General features: G+C 44.0%; 1 protein-coding gene across 13 annotated transcripts in view; it reads right to left on the reverse strand.

The window, feature by feature from the left end:
• LOC111868862 (MAP7 domain-containing protein 2) overlaps nt 1-20827 on the reverse strand; it is a 210648-nt gene that overhangs the window by 92501 nt on the left and 97320 nt on the right. Inside the window, exons 1-2 of one of the 13 annotated variants that reach the window (XM_023859888.1) lie at nt 7645-7843; nt 3912-4199 (exon numbers count right to left, since the gene is read on the reverse strand). The exons of the other annotated variants lie outside the window; for them this stretch is intronic. Of the exons in view, the coding sequence (XP_023715656.1) occupies nt 3912-4083 (172 nt within the window). The 5' untranslated portion in view covers nt 4084-4199; nt 7645-7843. Of the gene's footprint in view, nt 1-3911; nt 4200-7644; nt 7844-20827 lie in introns of those variants that run through there. 13 annotated transcript variants of the gene reach the window in all.

Raw genomic sequence — 20827 nt, forward strand, 5'->3', positions numbered from 1 at the left:
TCTGAGACTCATGACCATGAGAAAATAAGGGCTTGAGAGTACCTAAAAGTGGTCAGCATACAAACATTCGATTTCTTAATGATAAAAACCTACTTATCTTTACTAGGGATCGAAGCCATGACTGTCTCTCAGCGTAATATATTTTCTTGTGTCTGAATGCCTTAATCGATCCCAGTGAAAACACGTCATGTTTATCTGGTCCATTGTGATCCTGACGCAGCCAACGGCCTCTTCATGAAGTCCCAGTAAGAATCATTCATTCATCAATGGCTCTATTGCCCACTGTTGGGCCCTGGCCCCTTCTTCAGTTTCGTGATCTTTTTTTACACAGTCAGCATGACTCCTTGGACGAGTGATCAGCCCGTCACAAGGCCGCTACTTACATACAGGACAACACAAACACAGAATAAACGCACAGACATCCATGTGTTGAGTGGGATTCGAACCCACGATCCGAGAGTTCGAGGGAGCTAAGATAATTCATTCCTCAGACCGCGCGGCAACTGCGTCCGGCTCCCTGTAAGGATCATAACTGCATATTTATGGGCTAATCTGCTTCAATTCTGAATGTTTGCCATATCTGTAGAGTTTAAAAGCTCTGACAACATATGAGTGAGGGACACAACGTGCTTAATTACAAAATTTGTTCCTTCTTATGTACATAGTTAAGTCGATACGCCATGGGCAGAAGTAACTACCTACATTTATATAAAGATTACTCGTCAAGGATGCAAACGCAATATGACGTCAGCAACAAGATGGGATTGGCAAAAAAGTATGCAATGTTAAGAAGCGGAGGCCGACTTAATAATTTGAATGGCATGTATATCTCTGTCTTTGTCTGTCAAGGCCGACAGGTGACTAAACGTGAAAGGCTCTACATCATTCCTCAAACGGGGCCATGCCATGTCTTATTAAGGTTAAGTGCAATCATAGTTTCTTCTCTCTTCTATTCCACCGAGAGACTAGAAACTGTCTCCTCGGATGTGGCGCTGTGTATTCATGGCGGTTATTTTACGATGAACAGCGTCAAATAACAGGCTCGACGAACTGGGAAGGATTTGGAAGGAACCCACACCGCCTCTGTGGTCTAGTGGTCAGAGTTCATGTCTATAGATCCAGAGGACTCGGGTCCGATTCCCGATGGTACCAGATTTTCTGAGAAGTAGTGGGTCTGGAACGGGGTCCACTCAGCTTCGTGAGGATAACTGAGGAACTATTTCAAGGAAACAGCGGCTCCGGTCTAGAAAACCGAAATTAACGGCCGTGGGGAATCGTTGCGCTGACCACGTGACACCCTCTATCCGCTAGAGTTGGCATTAACTTCGCCGACAAGCGGCGGTCGCTCGGTCGGTATGGTTCGCTTGCGAACTAGAACCACGGAGTTTGTTTGTGGGAAGGAACCGGTAGCTTAATTGAGGAACTATCTCCGAATTTTCCTGAAGGGTCTACAGAAAATCACGAAAAGCCTGTCACGACAGTCCGTGTCCCGGCCTAGAATCGAACCGAGTACCTTCTGAAAGAAGTCTAGAGCGTTATCGCTTGACCGACCTGTCCAGTGACGTTGCGTAGTCTGGTATACGTTTAAAATGTTTCGGAGGAACACGCTGCCTCCATCTTCAGTGTAGAAGACCTGAAGTTGCAGGCAGCACGTTTCCACCGAAACGCTGGTGAACATCTCCAACTGTCCATAAAGCGTTATATTTCAAACAGCAGTAAGTTTCATTGGGAAAAATGTGGTCGCTTGTTACGAAACGAATTTTAATCCAAAACGATCCTTGTGGCAGCGTGAGTTAAAGTGCGTTAAGTTCTTAGGCAGATCGAATAATATGATCTCGTGTTCGAATCTCGCTCAAGGTATTGATGTGCCTGTACTTCTGTGTTCTACTGTGATACGTACGTAGCACCATGCAAAGAGCCGATCGCCCATCAAAAGTGTTCTACCAATTCGTAATTTAAAATATATTCTCAACCGAATCAGGGCTGAGAGTTTTATGTGAAAGCAGATAAGAACAACAAAAACCCTAGTAACCAACTCAATAATTGATCTTCTTCAGTTGTTCCAGGGCACTCTGTCTTCCTGCATTCTTACCACGTGTAAAAGCGAAAGCATCATACAGGTGTAGGAACATCAGGGTGGTCTTCCGTGAAGACGGAGGCAGCAGCTGTGTCCTCAGAAAGTAATCTATTTGTAGTTCATTTACATTCGCTGTCAGTGACTAAAACTGTACAGCGGTGGTCCTCGACAACGTTGGCATAAACTGTTCCGGTTTTCTCTGCAATTTTTGTTCGACATGTGCTCAATTCAGACACAGACAGACAGACAGACACACACACACGTGAGAGAGACTTGCGTGCGAGAACGGACGGAAAGTCTTACATGTAGAGCGTCCGTTAGTAGTCAAAATTTCACAAAAACTGGAAATGCCAGACATTATGTCCAGTGAATGACTATACAATTTTCAAATATCTAGCGGTTTAGGCGCTGGTTCTAATCAGTGACAGACGGACAAACGTCGTCTTTCCTTCTTTTTACTCTGTGAAGAACGCCTACATATTATAAAGAACGAGAATTTGGAGTGTACATTGTATAAATAATACGTTTCTGGACTTTATACATCTTTTTGTTTATACTACAAAAACGTTTCGAAGACTGAATTCTGTCTACGTCTTCAGACAAAATCCTACTCAGTTTGGCCCAATCGATAGAGCTAGTCCCTATCTTCGGACACCTGTACCAGCACCATGACGGGGTATACAAGCCATGCACAGCACAAACCATCTGCGAGAGCTAAGAAAACATTAAATTGTACCGACTGACACCTTCCTAACCTTGCAAAGTAACGCCAAGGCACGGAATACTATGCAGGGCAGTTCTTCACACAAGGTCAGGTGCAGGAAACAAGCACCTTCACAATTATCTCCAGGAACGAAACTGCCACAAGGCCTCGAATGCAGTGACGTAGGAACCGTAACATCAGAGCGTAAGTTACCAATGAGCAAGAGAAAACGAATTCTAAGACGTAGAAATTACTTCCTACTGCATGGTTTGTGGACGAACGTTTCGGTCGAGTGGACAACACTCCTACTTCACGGAAGGTCCCAGGTACTGACAACGCTGTTTAAATGAAATATAAGGTCTGGTTTAGGTATACATAAGATTCAGGAGGAAATTAAAAGGAAATTGAATTCCGGTAATGCTTGCTACCATTTAGTGCAGAACCTTTTGTCTTCTCGTCTGTTATCTAAAACACGTAAAAAATTAGAATATAAAAAACTATAATTTCCCTTCTAGTTTTGAATGGAACACAGACTGAGGGTGTTTGAGAACAGGGTGCTGAGCAGAATATTTGAACTGAAGAGAGATGAAGTGACAGGAGGTTGGAGAAAACTGCATAATGCGGAGCTTCATAACTTGTACTCTTCTCCAAGTATAATTAGAATGATCAAGTCAAGGAGGAAGAGATGGGAAGGGCATGTAGCACGAATGGGGGAGGAGAAGAAGAATGCACATAGGGCGATAGGAAAGTCAGAAGAGAAGACAGGAAGATCTAGACGTCGGAGGGAAGATAATATTAAAACTGATCCTAGAGAGGCAGGATGGAGTGGTATGGACTGGATCCATCTGGCTCAGGACAGTGACCAGTGGACGGTTCTTCTGAACACGGGAATGAACTTTGGGGTTCCTTAAAATGTTGCGGAATTCATAAATGACTGAGCGACTGGCGGCTTCTCAAGACGAGCTCTGCTCCATGGAGTTCGTCAGTCAGTTGGTATGTAACCGGCAAAATATAAACCCATTATACCTAACAGTTTAAAGCCGCGAGGCCACGAAGTTCGATCCCCGTGTACATTTCTCGCCCCTTCAAACAAAAGTGCAGAGAAGATGATGCAGAGGATATACCACTCACCGTGCACATTGCGCAGTTCTTGGAAGGTGACTTTCCTGCGACGACCAAGCGATGGTTGGACGTCAATGTTCCCAATATTCTCCCGGGAGAGCGAGGAGATTAGAATTCCGCGGAGGGTTTCTAGCGTGTTGCTAGGGATACGGCGCTCGTCGACGCTGTCGTCCGTGCCCATTGTTGCTTTCACGTTTTATGACATTTCACTTCACATTACGCAAACAGGACACACGCACACACACACACACACACGTAACTGTCTGTTCGTCACTTCCTGCTCACCGTCTAGCAAAGCTGAAATGAAAGGCAATCGTCCCACGTGAAACACAATTATGTTACCTGCACAACCGCCGATCACGGTGTCCGCGCGCTCTAAGGCACGACATGTTTCGCTCGTTCGGACGCTGGGATCGTGGGTTCGAATCCCATTCAAGGCAATAATTACTTCGTTTAATCTGTGTTTGTGTTAAGTAGCGGCCTTATGACAGGCTGATCCCCAGTTCAAAGAGTCGTACCGACTAAGATTAAAAAAACTGAGTTGAAACGAAGAGTTTCAAGGGTGCCCTAAGCTCCAACTGGGAGCAACAGGAGAAGAAGATACGTATGGTTCCAGGGTTGACAAAACAGAGGTGTATCCCCTACCAGATGAGTTCCCAAGATGATCGCAACTGTGTTAATTTCTAGCCGTGTTCATAATGCGGACAGCCTCAGTCCACCCGCCTGTGCACATGAGACAAGTTGTAAACCGCTGATAACGAACAATCTACACCCTTAAAAAAGTATCGACCAATTTAAATTTTCATCTGGATTGGTCTTTCTCATGGGGGTTAAGCGGCAGGGGCGTGATGCTGACCACTCATCTCCATTTAAAGCCGAGGTCAAGAATAGTAGTTATACCTCCACTCCATGGTGTTTACTCAAACAGAGGGACTTGATCGGACAAACGTAACGACCAGTTTACATGAGATCAAGAAGCACTGCTGTGGTTTCTCGTTAAATGTTTATCGGTGATATTTTTGTTCCAAAGGGAAGCTGCTGAGGAAAAAAAAGAAATATAAATGTTATGTCCGATACATGATGTGCGGTAGCTTTGTGGTTGAGGGGCCATGCTACAAGCCAAAAGGTCGCGGGTTCAAGTCCCGATGAGGTCTTTGGATTTTTTTTTCAGTTGACCTAATCCTTCCACCCGCACTAGGCCCTGGGGCTCCTGAGTACCAGGAATTAATTAAATAATTTTCCTGGGGAGTAAAGCGCGGCCTGCGCGTTTGGCTGACAACCTTACCGCCATCTTTGAGCCGATTGTCTAGATAATGTGGGAGCCTCAACGTCTCACAACCCTATGGGCCTTCACGACCTGGTAAAGGGGCAGCTTTACTTTTTTACTTTTTTTATGTCTGATACATTTCCCCCCGTTCGTCTCGCAATCCTTTTCGATAATCAGACGAAACAAATTTTACAATTACAAACATTTACGGACTTCCGCATTGAACAAACAACCATGGCCTCTTAAACTCAATCACAATAACAGAAAAAAAAAAAAACGCAATAAAGTCTAGCACTGAGACTGCATTAAAATCAGATTTGATTTATCCTTTTAATGTAGCGCTCTAATACGATTTCTGCAGTAAATATTAAACCACTGTAATATTCACAGCGGCCGGTCACGGTAGCCGAGCGGTCTAAGGAATGTACTGTCTTTGCTCGCTCGGACGCTGGAATCGTGGGTTCCAATCCCGCTCAGGGCATGGATGTTTAGTGTTTGTGTACAGGTGGAGGCCTTAAGACGAGCTGATCAGCCGCGAAATGAGTCCTACCGAATGTCTAAGATCTAGCAAACCGAAGTGAACGGAGTTTCATGGAGGTATGCCGAGGCCAAAATTGGGACTGTAGCGCCAAAGGAAAAAAAATATTAACAGTGAAAACAGAGGCCTTAATTCTATGTTCAATCGGAACAGAGTTCAGACCCCTCGCCAGTTTAGGTCTCAGCTAACCGTGAACGGATGCGTACGAACTTTACTCGTATGCTCGCTTATTAGAAGTGAAGAGTTCATAAAGTTATCCCCGTAACAGGCCGTGAAGGCCCATAGGGTTGTGAGATGTTGAGGTTCCCACATTTTCTAGACAATCGGCCCACAGATGGCGGTAGGGTTGTCAGCCTTACGCGTCGGCCGCTCTTTACCCCCAATAATATCCCTGGTACTCATTTCTTTTTAGAATCTGAGTCGACCCCAGGGCCATAGTGCGGCCGGAAAGATTAGGTTAATTGAAAAAATCCAATGACCTCATCGGGACTTGAACCCGCGACCTTCCGGCTTGTAGCATGCCTAAACCAACTACGCTACCGCTTGCCCCCCCCCCCGAAGAGTTCAGTGTATCCCTAATTATTTCATTTACAATTCGCTCTGCTGAATACGTTTGTTAATGGATACGGTACACTTTCACGATTCTATTCTTACACCTTACGTTTCTGTGTCTTTAATATCTGCTCAACAGGTCAAGTGGGATTTATGGAGGGCAAAGTGGCACTGGGGTACGTTTCCTCCGAGTACGTCTCGGCAATTCTCATTCCACCAACTGTACCACATTCATTAATCATTGTCATCGATGGTATATGGCCTCGATACTGACAGCCTCTTTATAAATACGTAATTCGATTACTTTCAGTGTCATCATTACTAATCTTTTCTGGACTAATAATTTCATAATTAAAATAAAGTTGTCCCTGTGCTTAATCAATTAGGTACAATGTCATAAAGACGTATGGGGGAGCGGCGGTATATGCCCATCTTCTTGACCTCGGTACTAGATGGGAGTGGTCGGCTGGACGCCGCAGCCGTTGTGCCCCCCAGTATCCGGTGGATAGGAGACTGGGTGGGCCCCAGAGTCGGTATCGATGTTGTGAAGGGAAAAACCTTGCCCCTGTCGGGATTCGAACCCTGGCCGTCCAGCCGGTACCTATAATCCCCTGAAGTTTTAAGTCCCTAACACAGCATTGCCACATTTCCTTGTGTGACACGAAAGCAAGATCAGTGTTACTGGCGACATAAACGCCGAAAAAATATGTGAATAACGCCCATGTCCGTGGGAAGTGTCCCGTTTAAATTGAGCTGATGTGACGTATCGGTCACCTTTCTGCACTCAACTCGGACGCTCGGACACAGCCCGCACTCGGCCCTGCCAGTGTTAATGCCTTTAGTCCACTCATGCTAATGCCAATTAATTTACATAATTATATATATACAGTAAGCCCTTGTTTCAACGGACCACAATATAACGGACACAATCTGGTTGTGTACAGTTGTGATTTTTTAAGAGACGTTTAGGCACTAAAAAGTTTTTGTACTTAGAAAGCAATTTAACATAAAATAAGAGAACCCAATATATAAACCTTTATGTAATCACACTGTGTTTCTGTGCTTGTTGCGTGTATTGGCTATGCGTCCTATTGTGCACTTCCGTGAATACGCATTCGCTCCGTTATAGCGGGCATACGCGATAACCCCCCCCCCCAGGTAATACGTTATAACGAAGGTTTACTTAATATATCAACATTTCTGAATAACACATGTAATGCTCAATCTCGGAAATCATTTCGAGAGATTCAGAACAGATAAATATTTCGTCAAATGTAGGCCTCTAATGGCAGAAACCAGAATTTCGGACCATAATGGCTAGCGGCGAATAAATTACAAGAATTATTAAAAGTCCCAAGTTCACATAAGGCATCAGTAAAGCTTACGATAAGAAAATTAGGAGCGTTGCGAGTTATACACGCCTTCCCGCATCACATGACCGCCGGTGCTGTATCATCGTCACAGAACACTACACACATCTGCAATGTAGCAACCACTAACGCGACTTGCGTTTAAACTGGAGCCAGCCAGTATTCATTTAACAAAGAGCACACTAGAACACTGAACACTTCCAACACACTCAACACCTACCCACTGACTGACTTGAAGCTCGAGGGCGAACGGTGAGCCTTGAGCAGCAAGTCGCCCGACCGACGGCCCGCCCATATGGACCTCACACAAACACACACGCCTCTGTAACCAATCGTCACTTGATGGTCGCAAGAAAGTGCCTGGCAGAAGACTGCTACCTTCACCCAAATAATATTACGTGCAAGGCACGTCGCTTTCTCCGTGAAAGCTGGCGGGGAAACCACTCCGTCTGGTGCCACAGAAATGCATGCACTTTGCTCTTCTTGCTATCTGATCCACGCTGGCTTCTTCCACCCTGAAGATATAGGCGACATGTTCCTCTGAAACGCTGGATGACTTCCAACTACGCTGTTTCAAACCGCACTATGGTCCTGTGGTCGACTCAACCTCTAACAGAAATGAGTACCAAGGTTCTTCCTGGGGATAAAGGGCGGCAGGTCGGCGCGTAAGGCTGACAACATCAAAGTCATCTGTCAGCCAATGTCTAGAAAATGTGGGAGCTTCGACGTCTCTCAATCCTATGGGCCTCCACGGCCTGTTATAGGAAAAGCTTTTTCCCAGTGTGAGAACTTCAAGTCCTAGAAAACTTTGTTCAGTTTAGTTTTCCGTTTGTGGGTTTCATACGCATCGGCAGTATAATCAGTATGCGATAAAGTGAATGGCAATCAAAGGTAATGCACATGACAACTGCAATTAAGTTTCTATAAAAACTCCTTTTGTCAGTTAGGACTACTTCCATTATAACGCAATTCACTGTAGTGAGAGGGAGTGGTGTGAGCCCTGAGGCGGTGTCCTCTTGCGTCCACTCACAACAGACGTTTAGTAGCAGTTCTGGAGATTGTGGTGGGGTCCGAAGTACTTCCGTCAGGAGAGCCGACAGAGACCCAGATTCGAACCAGTGCCTTCAACTTTAGTAACTGTCGTCATTCTGGAAAGAAACCTCACAAATCAAACTGGTCCCTGTAAGGAAGAAACTTTCTATCGGTAGAATTAGCTACTGGCAGTGCAACACGCATTGACAAAACAAGCCGCAAAACCGTGTTCCAGAACTTAACGTGGGCAAATTTGGGACGAGACCGGATTTTACGTTCCGTGCCATTTCACCAATATGTAGAAACCATCATTCGGTTTGCAACAGTCAAAAGCGGCACCACAAATTGAAAGCACGCCTTACGCAGTGCTACACCTACCAAAACTCTGGCCATGTCTGGGCCAACTGCAAGCAACCCCTCGGTGTATGTGGTGCGCTGGTGGCCACCTGCATAGGGAATGCCCCCAAAACACAACTACAGAATCTACTTCGAGTTGCTGCAATTGCACTCTAGTAGAAGGACATGGGTTGAAAGTATTGTAGAATTATATAAAAATTTAGTTCGTACCTCACAGGAAACACATTACGTCAAAGACCAATCGGTTAATGCTGTTTGGTAAAATATTCAGTTTATTGTGAGAAACAGTAAAATCATACAAATATACTCTGTGGGCAGAATGACTGATTAGTATGCTAAAGCAGGTGGTACATATAGTAACCACTGGGCTTTAGGTCTTCTGAGATGGACTGGCGTGTACTTCGGTAGACAGGTACCAAAGTTTTGGAGGAGCCTGCCTACTGCATCCATCATGACACACTGACGACTTGGGCAGGAGGTTCCTCCGAAACGTTGGTACTTACCTGTCAAAATACACTATGTCACAATCCATAAGGCCGTAATCTTAAGAAAGTGATGCGTTTGTTTCCTCATTTATTTCTATTCATTTAATAATTTTTGTAAATCTTGTAAAGGTCTAAAATGAGTGAAGGCATAGAAGAAGACTTTACCGATGAAAGCACTGTTGCTTACGTGACTTTGAAGAGAACTAGTTACAAACATTATGTCACAACATTAGCACCAAACTTCTAACCAACTTGGTAAATAAAAATTTACATGAAATAGACCACGTCATGTACATACATTGTAAAAGGTTGCCAAACGCTGTGGGCACGTAATACCAAATCAGGTAATTCTCCTCACCGTTATGTCACGCGGCCATCTCTGACCTAACCTGTCGCTACCTCGGGCCCCAATTGTTGCGACAACAGCCGTCCGCTTGCTACCCAGACCGCAAATGATGGCGAATCTGTGCCCACAGTAACACGACAGATGTGGCGGACAGACAAATTTCTGTGACACACAGACGTGACTACAGACCAATTAACCCCCCCCCACAAAGTATTCTAATTTAGGCGGCGGAAACGAGACGTGAAACCTTCTTTCAGCAGCTGACAGCTATTCAAATCATAAAGACATTCCTTCTTAAGTAACCAGAAGATTAATCACAGCCATGAACTTGACAGACTTGCCTATGCCGTTACATTGTCGACAGCTTCTGCCTCCACCGCACAATACAAATTTAAATCCACCTGATGATGCCAATCCATTAAGATCGAAACATGTAGTGGTATAATAAAATGAGGTTAAGCTGTCCCAGTGCTTAATTAAGCACTATGCCATGAAGACATATGGGGGTGTGGAGGTATAGCTAAACCATTCTTGATCTCGGCACTTGACAGAGGTGATCAGCTTCAAGCTCGAACCGCTTTAACCCAGGGTAAAGAGCCCCCAGTATCTACTGGGTAGGACGCTCGGTGGGTCCCAGATTAGGTCTAGACGGTGTGGATTACAGACAAATCTCTTTGCCACTACCGGGAATCGAATCCGCAGTCCGTTGCTATACCGACTGAGCTATCCAGGCTTAGATGCAAGGTAATAAGCACAATAAAATTAATACCGATTCTTATTAAATTTAATTTCATGCAGTTTTATTTTTACTGCTAAGGAAATTGTTGTGATGAAGGCCATTACATACCGTGACGAAACGTATACACCTGCACTCGATGCTGCAAAATCTTAATTTATTCGCTTGTGCTTGTTTCGTCTGCCCCACAGAGCCTGCGGAGTCCACGTAACAACTTCTCTTAACCTAAGACTCCTATTACTTCATAACATCTCCGTGACATACACGTATGTTCACAATCGTGTGCACCTCTTAATTGAAACAGATCCACACGCAAAAGGTCAAGTTCGTGGAGGTAGAGCTCCATAACTGTTAACCTCCTGGTTATATAGAGGTGTGTTCAGCTTAATGACCCTGTCGCTTTATTGCCGAGGATATGGGCTCCGAATACCCATTGTCTAGAAGGCTCAGTTCATCCGTAAGCTTATTATCATGCTTATTTATCAAACACAGGACAAAACCTTGGGCAATAATATTCAAGGACTCTTCTTCATAAAATAATAGCACATTACTCGGAAACATATATACACCGAAGCAAGATTAACTGGTTATTCGATTAATTATTGAGGACAGGCCCAACTCAGGACAAATTCGATATGTCTCCCTCTACTGAAGAGAATTCCAGCCTCCAACATACTGGATAGAGGAAAAATTGTTAAGTATACAATATAATAACGCTTCCCATACTCAGAAAGATAAAGAAACTTGTCGTGGAATGTCTGCTCTGTACGTGATTCTGCAGACGGCAATTATTTTGTGTAAGTCGCGATTTTCACGATCAATAAATTCGATGAAATGCATCTGAGTTTTACGTCGAACCAATAAGAGCTTAGCTATGCACAGCGCTTCAAGTTCACGACAGCGGACTCCCAACTGGAGCCTCTAGCAGTACGGACAGTGAAGGCCTCTGATCTGCATATGAGTAACAACTGTATTTAGAACTTTTGTTAAGCTCTCTTTACATTCTGAAAACCAAATACAGACGGCATGTCGGTGCCGCCTCGTCGGAGCAAACACAAACTAACAGAATTTTGTGCATATTCATTGCAGCGACAAAATGTACTGCTGTATCTTTTTCAATTTAATATTAAATTCTTCTAAAATTCGGTATACTCAACAATCATCAGGTGAGATGAAATTGTGCCTTCTGCGCTACTGTGACTGGAATTTTCGTATTTACAGGTAAAGGTAAAAAGGTGAAGTTGTTCCTGTGCTTAACTAATTAAGCACTACGCCATGAAGGCGTATGGGGGAGTGGATCTCTAGATCCACATGTTCTTGAACTTGTTCGAACCCTTTATTCGAAACGTTTCTTGGTCCAATAAATATTCGGCGAATTACGCTCAAGTAGTACCCAGAAACTCACATAGGTCTATTCATATGTATGTTTCCATTACTGTTGCCCGATATGAACCAAAACTTTTATATACCGGACGATGGGTGAAGTCCAAAATAAGCCAAAAGAAGTACAAAACTGGACTGTTATACAGAATGTCCCAGGAAGAAGAATCAATGTTTTGGGAGGTCACAGTATGGGTCATTCTGAGCAAAAAGGTGTATATGTACCTGTGTCCTATTCCGTGGATTTCAAGTATCTGTAGTTTCTGCCTGCATCCAGTCTTGCCAACAGTAGCATATGTTTTTTTTTTAATTCGCTGTTATTTTCATAAAATGCAGATGCTTCACTGTGCCTAATTAATTAAGCAAAACGTCAAGAAAACATAGAGTGGAGTGGAAGCACAGGTCTGTTATTCTTCACCTCGCCTGTAGATCGGTGTGAGTGATCAGCCTCATTCCCCATTCGCTCTACGCACGAGAGAAACTACCCCGGTACCCACTGGATAGGCCCCAGAACCACTCCGGATGCCATATATATATGAAAAACTCAGTGGCCTGTAGTCCGTAAGTGAACTATACCGACTGAGCGACCGCCGCTTGTCGGCGAAGTTAGTGCCAACTTTTGCGGATAGAGGGTGTCACGTGGTCAGCGCAACGGATCTCCACGGCCGTTAATCTCGGTTGTCTAAACAGGAAACTCTGCGTACATACGAAGAAAAATCTTAGTTGCTCCCACAGCGACCGATCTGGACTTCCTTGCAGAGGGGCAGCAACGTCCGAAATATATTTTCCATCTTCAAGGTTATCATTCGGTGGGCCTTTTCTTGTGTCTGAATGTTTATATAGTTGACGTCTTTCCCACAACGTTTGGTCTTGCCAACCGCTGTGTTTCTTCGTGCCTCGAGTTCCGCGATTAGCAAGGGATAGCTGTTCTTAACAAGTCGCCGCAGTACAGCTCGTGACGTCACTTATGCCAATTACGAAGCAAGTACGTCGTTTCACGGGGGAAAGGCGTGACATGCTGCCAAAACAGCTAGCGTAGGTATTCCTCCAACTCTCACTACTGAGGCCTCCGAACAATACGTGAATACAGACCTATTCTACTGCTGGAAACTGGCTCAGTTCTACGCGACAGCGTCGGAACTTAGGAACTTCCCCGGTCGTCACTGCAAATATAATGCATTCACTACACATTCTTCTCCAGGCCGTGCCATAGCTCAGGCGGGTAGTCCCCGTCTTTCCGCCGCGGCAGCCCGAGTTCGGGCCCATTTCACGTCATATGGCATTTGTGGTGAACGAAGTGGCGCCGGGATAGATTTCCCCTACCAATTCTCATTCCACCGACTACTCCACACTCATCATCTACCATCCGGGGCTGGTACAATAAGCCGATTAGTGGCCGACGTACCAAGTGGACTCAGTCTCAGCCCATCCGAAGAAACTAAAAACAAAAATCTTCCCAAAATTACTTGACCAGTGACCAATATTGTCTCTTTCTAACTGAACAGAGTACAAACCTATCCTGGTGACAGAAACATATCCAGTTTCCGAAACGTTACGTTTGAAAAAAAAAACTGAAGGCAAGAGGCCGAAGTCGAGAATAGCAGTTCTCTGTTATCACACAGCTGTCAGGAACTTTTAGAATTGTGTGTAGAAATAATGGTCCACAGTCCGACCCCGTGAGCATGACGTCCTATTGTGAAATTCCATCAATGTCGAAAAACGCCTTAAACGCTTAGTGTTCTTAAGAGACTTCTATTCAGAACTTCGCAAACAACTTCAATGGTCGTGCACGATTCGCTCTTCCCTCTCCAAACGCAGTTCTGTTTAGTCTGAAACTAATTTGGAGGCTAATCGATTTAGGCGATTAATGCGAATGAACACACATGACCTGTGAACTATCCAAACACAGAATTTCTGGGGGTAACCACGGTTACCTACCAGAAGTCCTGACTTCCTCGCTCGAGCAAAGACGAAAACTGTACGAACTGTATTGATCGTATAACTGAAAGTAGTGGGAAGAGACCCGACCTTTGACCCATAACTAGCCTCTCAACGATGGATGATGTTACTTCATAACGATGAGACCTTAGTCGCTACTCCAATTATCGTTAACTTGAGTACCGGTACAGTCGCGACAAAACATCGGTCAGTACAGCCCAGGAAAACTGTGTGGGAATCTGAAAACGCAGCAACAACCACGGAAACTACTGGGTGCTGAAGGCGCCACACAGTAACCAAGAGGCGGGATTGGGCAGTCACTAAAGGAACAACGGAGGAATCGTGGTTCAATCCCAGGCACCACCAAAAGCTTTTCTTTTCCTCCACAGCGTCCGGACCGACAACACGGGCTCTGGGGCCCACTCAGCCTTCTTTCAATGGGTACCGAGGGCTCCGTCCGCGGGGGATAAAGCGTCCGGGACGTGAAGATCACTACATGGACGAAACCACATCGCCACTCCCCCACGTCTTCATGGCATGACTTTACTCTTTTATCGTTACCACACGAAATGTCAGAAGGACTTGTACCGGAATGCGCTTTTGCCTTCATGGATATTGGCACTGAATGGTGGGAACACATGCGTTCTGATATGGCGGGTAATAATTAAGAATAATTATGAATACATGCAAGTCACGTGAGATGTGAGGATCTCACGGTGGTGACTACGAAGAATATAGTCTACTGGGATGGGACACCGTGCAGTTTGGTAGCATTTTCCCGACGTTTCCGAAGAGCATTGGTAAATGTCTATCGATTATATGGCGTCATATCTCGGGACACACAGTTTTCTTCAACGCAAATTATGTAATGTAAGCAATGAACTGTCAGTACAGCTCCTCTATACGAGGTCGTATCGGAAAGTCTATTGCATCAGTCTGCCACGCGAAGCTGCGCTGTGAACATACATTATTTTTACACGACTGCTTTCTCGACTTCTTGTTTCTTTGTGTCTGCGATGGATGGCAAAATCGAGCAACGTGTCTGCATCAAGTTTGGCATGAAGCTCGGTAAATCCGCTACCGAAACTCTTGAAATGCTTCATGGAGCTTTTGGAGAACATTCTTTAAGCCAGATAGCGGTTTTTGAATGACATTCACGTTTCAAGGCCGGTCGAGTGTCGGCTGAAGATGACGAACGTTCAGGGCGACCAAGCATTAGCAGCACGACAGAAAATGTTGAAAAAATCGAACTCATCCACGAAGACCGTGGTCGAACAATCCATGAATTAGCAGACACTGCTGCGATCAGTTGTGGAGTTTGCCAGGAGATCTTAACAGGAAATCTGAACATGCACCGCATTGCTCCTTCATCATGACAACGCGCCCGCCCACACGTCCCTGAAAATCACAGAGTCTGTGACTAACAACATCATGGTTATAGTTCCCCATCCTCCCTACTCGCTGGACTTAGCCCCCTGTGATTTCGCTTTGTTTCCCAAATTGGAAATGAAACTGAAGGATCGACATTTTGAAACACTGCCTGACATCCAAAGGCAACCGCAAGCGGTACTCGGCAGCATTACAAAAACTGACTTCCACGGTGCTTTCGAAGCGTGGAAAAAACAATGGGAAAGCTGTATACGTTCCAAAAGGCGACTATTTTTAAGGAGAGTAAGTTAAACCAGAATTTAATTTTTCACATAGCCCGGGAACTTTCCGATAGCACTTAGTAACGTAACAACAGGCACAAGGGAACACAGCAGGAATCTGTTCCCATGATACCGGCCTGCATTTTACAGGCTCCCTGAGAAAGCAGACGCTTTAATTCGCCTGACTTGGGCAATGACAATTATCTCACGCAACTAACATATATACAGTAAACGCTCGGCAATTTGGATTAATTGGATGGGGAGGAGAGGTCATCCGGATTAGTGATGGTGGGAAAAAACTTAGAAAACAAATAAATGGAAAATTTAATAACACAGGTGCGATTGATGAAAATAAATAAAAAGATATCATTGCAGCAATTTCTTCCCCTGTCAGAAGCTGAAATCTCGGATATTTTTTTGCGTGGTTTCAGACTCTCCAGCTGCCCCGAAGACAGTCTGAAAGTCCTTTTACTGTTCTCTCTTGTCCCTAAATCCCGTTGCATCTTTTAAAGCCTGTACTCAACCGTGAACAGATCTTTAATTTTTCATACTTCGACCCGGATTAACTTTAACTGGATTAGCGAAGGTTTGGCCTACTGTATAACAACTTGTTCGCCGCAGACTCTACGGATCCATCCGTTTTGATACATTCAACTTAATTTACTTATTTGTGCGTTACTTAACGGCGCTCTAAATAACTCAACTATACAGCAACGAACTGGGGGATGATAAATAAATTACGGTTTTGAAAGAATCCGATATTTTCTTTCCGATGTTGATGAAAACAGATACCTAAGCGGACACTTCTTTCGGTAATTTGCGTAAGGGGTAATCTTCGAAGTATAATGAAAATTAATGTGATAAAATACGTACGAATATTACGTCGTTTGAATAACGAGCAAAGGGTAAATAAATAAATAAATAAATAAAGCTGAAGTCCAACAATGTCAGAAGAGATGAAGGTTTAAGGCATAATGATGTAAACACGAAACAAGACTTCTACTGCCCACTACGTACCGGCAACATACCAATATCAGCGCCAATATGCTACAGATCCCAAGCACATTGAAGCAAACCTCTTCATTCGTTCTGAATGAGAACACTCGATTTTTCTGTTTAGACTATTTTCTTCCGCCATGTCAGCTATGACGCGATACGAGCTTCGAATACGGCAAATATATCAATGGATCACCACTAGAGGCGCTGTTGCTTACAAGGCATGCATGGCGCCATCATACAGCATTTCCTTGAACTTCCAACGCTGAGTTCTGGAGTACAGGTCCTACAAAATACCAGTAAACTACCAATCGTTCAAGAATTTATACTTCTCTTGTGCATAACTAGACTGAAAACATAGTTACGAGATCATGTACGTCCGTCCGTCCGTCAACATCAGATCCGAAAGCGCTACATGGTTTTGTATAAAATCTGGCTGTAATTATATTTTCTTTTAGGTTCATACCTCTATTGCATGAATCACCTATTATACATCTATTTACCTTATATTGATGATCGGACTGGGATAATTAATCAGGGCATCCCTACATTCTTGTGGCCTTTAGAACAATAAACTTTCATTTGCACAACTAACATTGATATTCTACTTACAGACTTGCAAATTGTAATAATACAATAAAACTGTATACAGAAACATACGTACGTACATACATTTAACCCTTCACTGCAGACGGCATACTATAATACATGTATATAGCAACTGTTTTAATTCACATAAAATCTTTATCTTTTACACACTGTATTTATAGGTTATGACCGCCACTGTGTTCTAGTGGTCAGAGTTCCTGGCTACAGATGCAGGGGTCCCGGGTTCGATTCCGGGCTCTACCAGATTTTCTGAGAAGTAGTGGGTCTGGAACGGGGTCCACTCAGCCTCGTGAGGATAACTGAGTAGCTATTTCAAGGAAATAGCGACTTCGGTCTAGAAAACCGAGATTAACGGCCGTGGAAATCCGTTGCGCTGACCACGCAACACCCTCTGTCCACAAAAGTTGGCACTAACTTCGCCGACAAGCGGCGGTCTCTAGGTCTGTATAGTTCGCCTGCGGACTCAAGTCACGGAGTATTTATTTATAGGTTATATATAGGTTATAGGTAAGTATATTTAACCTAAGAATAAATAGCGATTATTTCCTTGAACAGCATCAACCGATTTGTCTTCGTATTGTTTCCTGTGAGGTACGAACTGAATTTTAAATACAATTCAGGACTCAAGGGGATTTCTGTACACGGTTCATATTATATATAAGTATTAAATTAGTTTAAATTTCTGTGGTAAATTGTTAAAAGGAAACTTCATCAAAAATACCTAACCTCAATAACGTGAAAAGTTCTTAAACGACAACAAAACTTATACAAAGACGCCTACCTTGACAGAATAACAGTCTTCATTAACTGCCACTATATGCAGTAAATTCTTTCGGCAAAAGTTTGCCTACAAAAACTTCATCAAAACTTCTTCTTCTTTTCCTGAAGTGGCAAAAGAGCGTCGTAACTAGCAGCATTATCTAGCTTACCATTAAACACAGCCAGTGGTTGAGCGATTTGGCCTCACATACAATTCACTAACAGATGCTGTATCAACAGGATCACCATGCATTTCATTTCTTCCATAATCTCTAATGTATTCACGCGCAGAAGATTATGCTGAATGTTCTCATGTGCAACAAATGGGCGGAAGTTTTTACATATCTTCCCACCTCCAGCTACATTTTTCGCTGATAATCATTTCCAATGATACATTACATCAGGACTTCACTTAATATGCACGCTATCAACAATAGGAATTTGCTGCCGGTTAAGTATAAGACTGCCGATCACAGCAGCCGCGCGGTCTAAGGCATGAACTGTCTTCGCTCGCTAGAATGCTGGGATCGTGGGTTCCAATCCCATTCAAGGCAAGGATGTCTGTGTAAGATTTGAGGCTTTCACGGCGGTGACTATGAAGAAAGCAGTCTTCTGGGATTTGGCGCCGTGTATATGTGGTGTTAACCGACGTTTCGGATTGCTTTTACCGGTTCTCACGGTCTCTTCGCTTGCGGATTTCTCATATTTTTCCTTCTAGCCTGAAGATTGAGACGATACGTTCCTCCGAAACGTCGGTAAACACCACATATACACGGTGCCAAATCCCAGAAGACTGCNACTACGAAACTGAAGAAGTGGCCAGGACCTACCAAATGGCTGTAGAGCCATTAATGAATGAATGAATGAATGAATGAATGAATGACGCATGAGACTACAATAATGGCCGAGGCACAGATATTTCTCACTGGTGCCTGGCGATATCTGTAACCACTACAATGACTCACACATTAGGAAAGAAATATTAAAACTGAAAGCCCTATAACGACGTACATGACCGCAAGTCAAAGTCAAGTTAACTCTGTACTGTGAACCTTCTACAAAATGCCAATCCCAGCGTCAGTGTTGCCTTTGGCCTATTATACGTCTCGGGTTCGTGGCCGCAAGCATCTGTCCGCGGTTTTCTGCTAGTGTTATATTTTGTACACAACACTACATCAACATAACACACGCGCAGCATAGGGAACGCGGCGCAAATAAATCCAACAACGAGAAATACTCTCAGACACACAGCTTATAAATTAATATAGAAATAACGTTAAGATGTTAATTAATTCTTATTCCAAGCTTCATTCATTTAAATTAGGAAATACTGCGTTCACACGCAATGTATAACTTTGACACACAGTGCAACAATTTTAGCAAGACAGGCAGCACCTGATGAAGTCCGCATACGGCCGAAACATGGAGCGAGGAAGAACGGTAACTAGATAATATGTAAGAGTTGAGGCTTTCACGGCGGTGACTATGAAGAAAGCAGTCTTCTGGGATATGGCACCGTGTATGTGTGGTGTTAACCGACGTTTCGGACTGCTTTTACCGGTTCTCACGGTCTCTTCGTTTGCGGATTTCTCATATTTTTCCTTCTACCCTGAAGATGGAGGCGATACGTTTCTCCGAAACGTCGGTTAACACCACATATACACGGTGCCAAATCCCAGAAGACTGCTTTCTTCAACTAAATAATAAGTTGTATTTCATATGGATATATGTATACAAAAGTTATATTAATGCAACACGATGCTTAAATATAATATTCTCATGTATAATTATGATAAGGGCCTATGTTAAACCGTCAGTGTCCAAACATACGTTTACGCAGGACCAATTAATCTCATGAGTGAATCTGAACAGATCAAGTCCAACCTTCGGAGAAGGAAATGGTATCATAAAATGCGATGGTGATAATGATGAAGCAAAACCATGTTCTCACAGCTGTGATTCTGACCTACAGTCCGCTAGATGTTCACCGACGTTTCGAAAGAACATATTACTCCACTTTCGGTTTCGATCTGCTTGATTACTGTTCGATCCTGACCATGGAGGCGATACCCTCCGACGCGTCGGCCATCTTTTACCGACTACACAGTCACATAACCACAAAATAAACGATGCTGTAGTGTTACGCCCCGTGAGGGCAACAGTTCGGCTTTAAGATCGCCCAATCGATAGACAGGGCGCCAGCATCTGGACAACACTAAACAGCCTGCGTCCCTAATTCAGAATCAATACAACAATTGCACAGAACAACAACAAAACTGAGGAAGTTCCACCAACTCGCTGTGCCAACCCGCCCCGTTCGTGGCTGTGGTTTCTTACATGACGCCGTCAATATTTCAGTCTAAGCGTACACAGCGTCAAATGGTATGACGACCTGTGAATAACGAACTGACAAAGGTCTGGAAAGAAGAGATCATGGCTTCACCGCGACAGCATCCCGACAGCTGCCTGGAGGAGCTGCAGAGAACCAGGGAATATGTTAGCCAAGACAGCCAGTGTCTCGTCCGAGATTCGAACCAAGCACCATCCGAATAGACGTGTACAGCGTTACGACACCAGCATGAGCTGTCTCAATTTGGTGGTGTCACCGAACACAAAGTAAGACGCTATTCTGTACCCGAAACCCAACTAAACTAAACTAAATTCCGGGAAGGTAAACCCTTGCTGAGTTGAGAAACTGCTATCACTCAGCTCCTCGAAGAATTTCCCATCATTTTACTGAAGCTGAAGTCCCAAGTAAAATAATTTTTATAGAAAACAATTCTTTTTTCAACAAAAAGAGATTTCAATTACGCTAAACAGCTTCCAATTGAAATTAATCTACTGCCACTTAATTCTGACAGGGCACACGGTAGCGTAGCTGGTTGAGGCACTATGCTACAAACCGGAAGGT

Source organism: Cryptotermes secundus, unplaced genomic scaffold, assembly GCF_002891405.2.
Source record: "Cryptotermes secundus unplaced genomic scaffold, Csec_1.0 scaffold523, whole genome shotgun sequence".
In the NCBI taxonomy this organism is placed as follows: Eukaryota; Metazoa; Arthropoda; class Insecta; order Blattodea; family Kalotermitidae; genus Cryptotermes; species Cryptotermes secundus.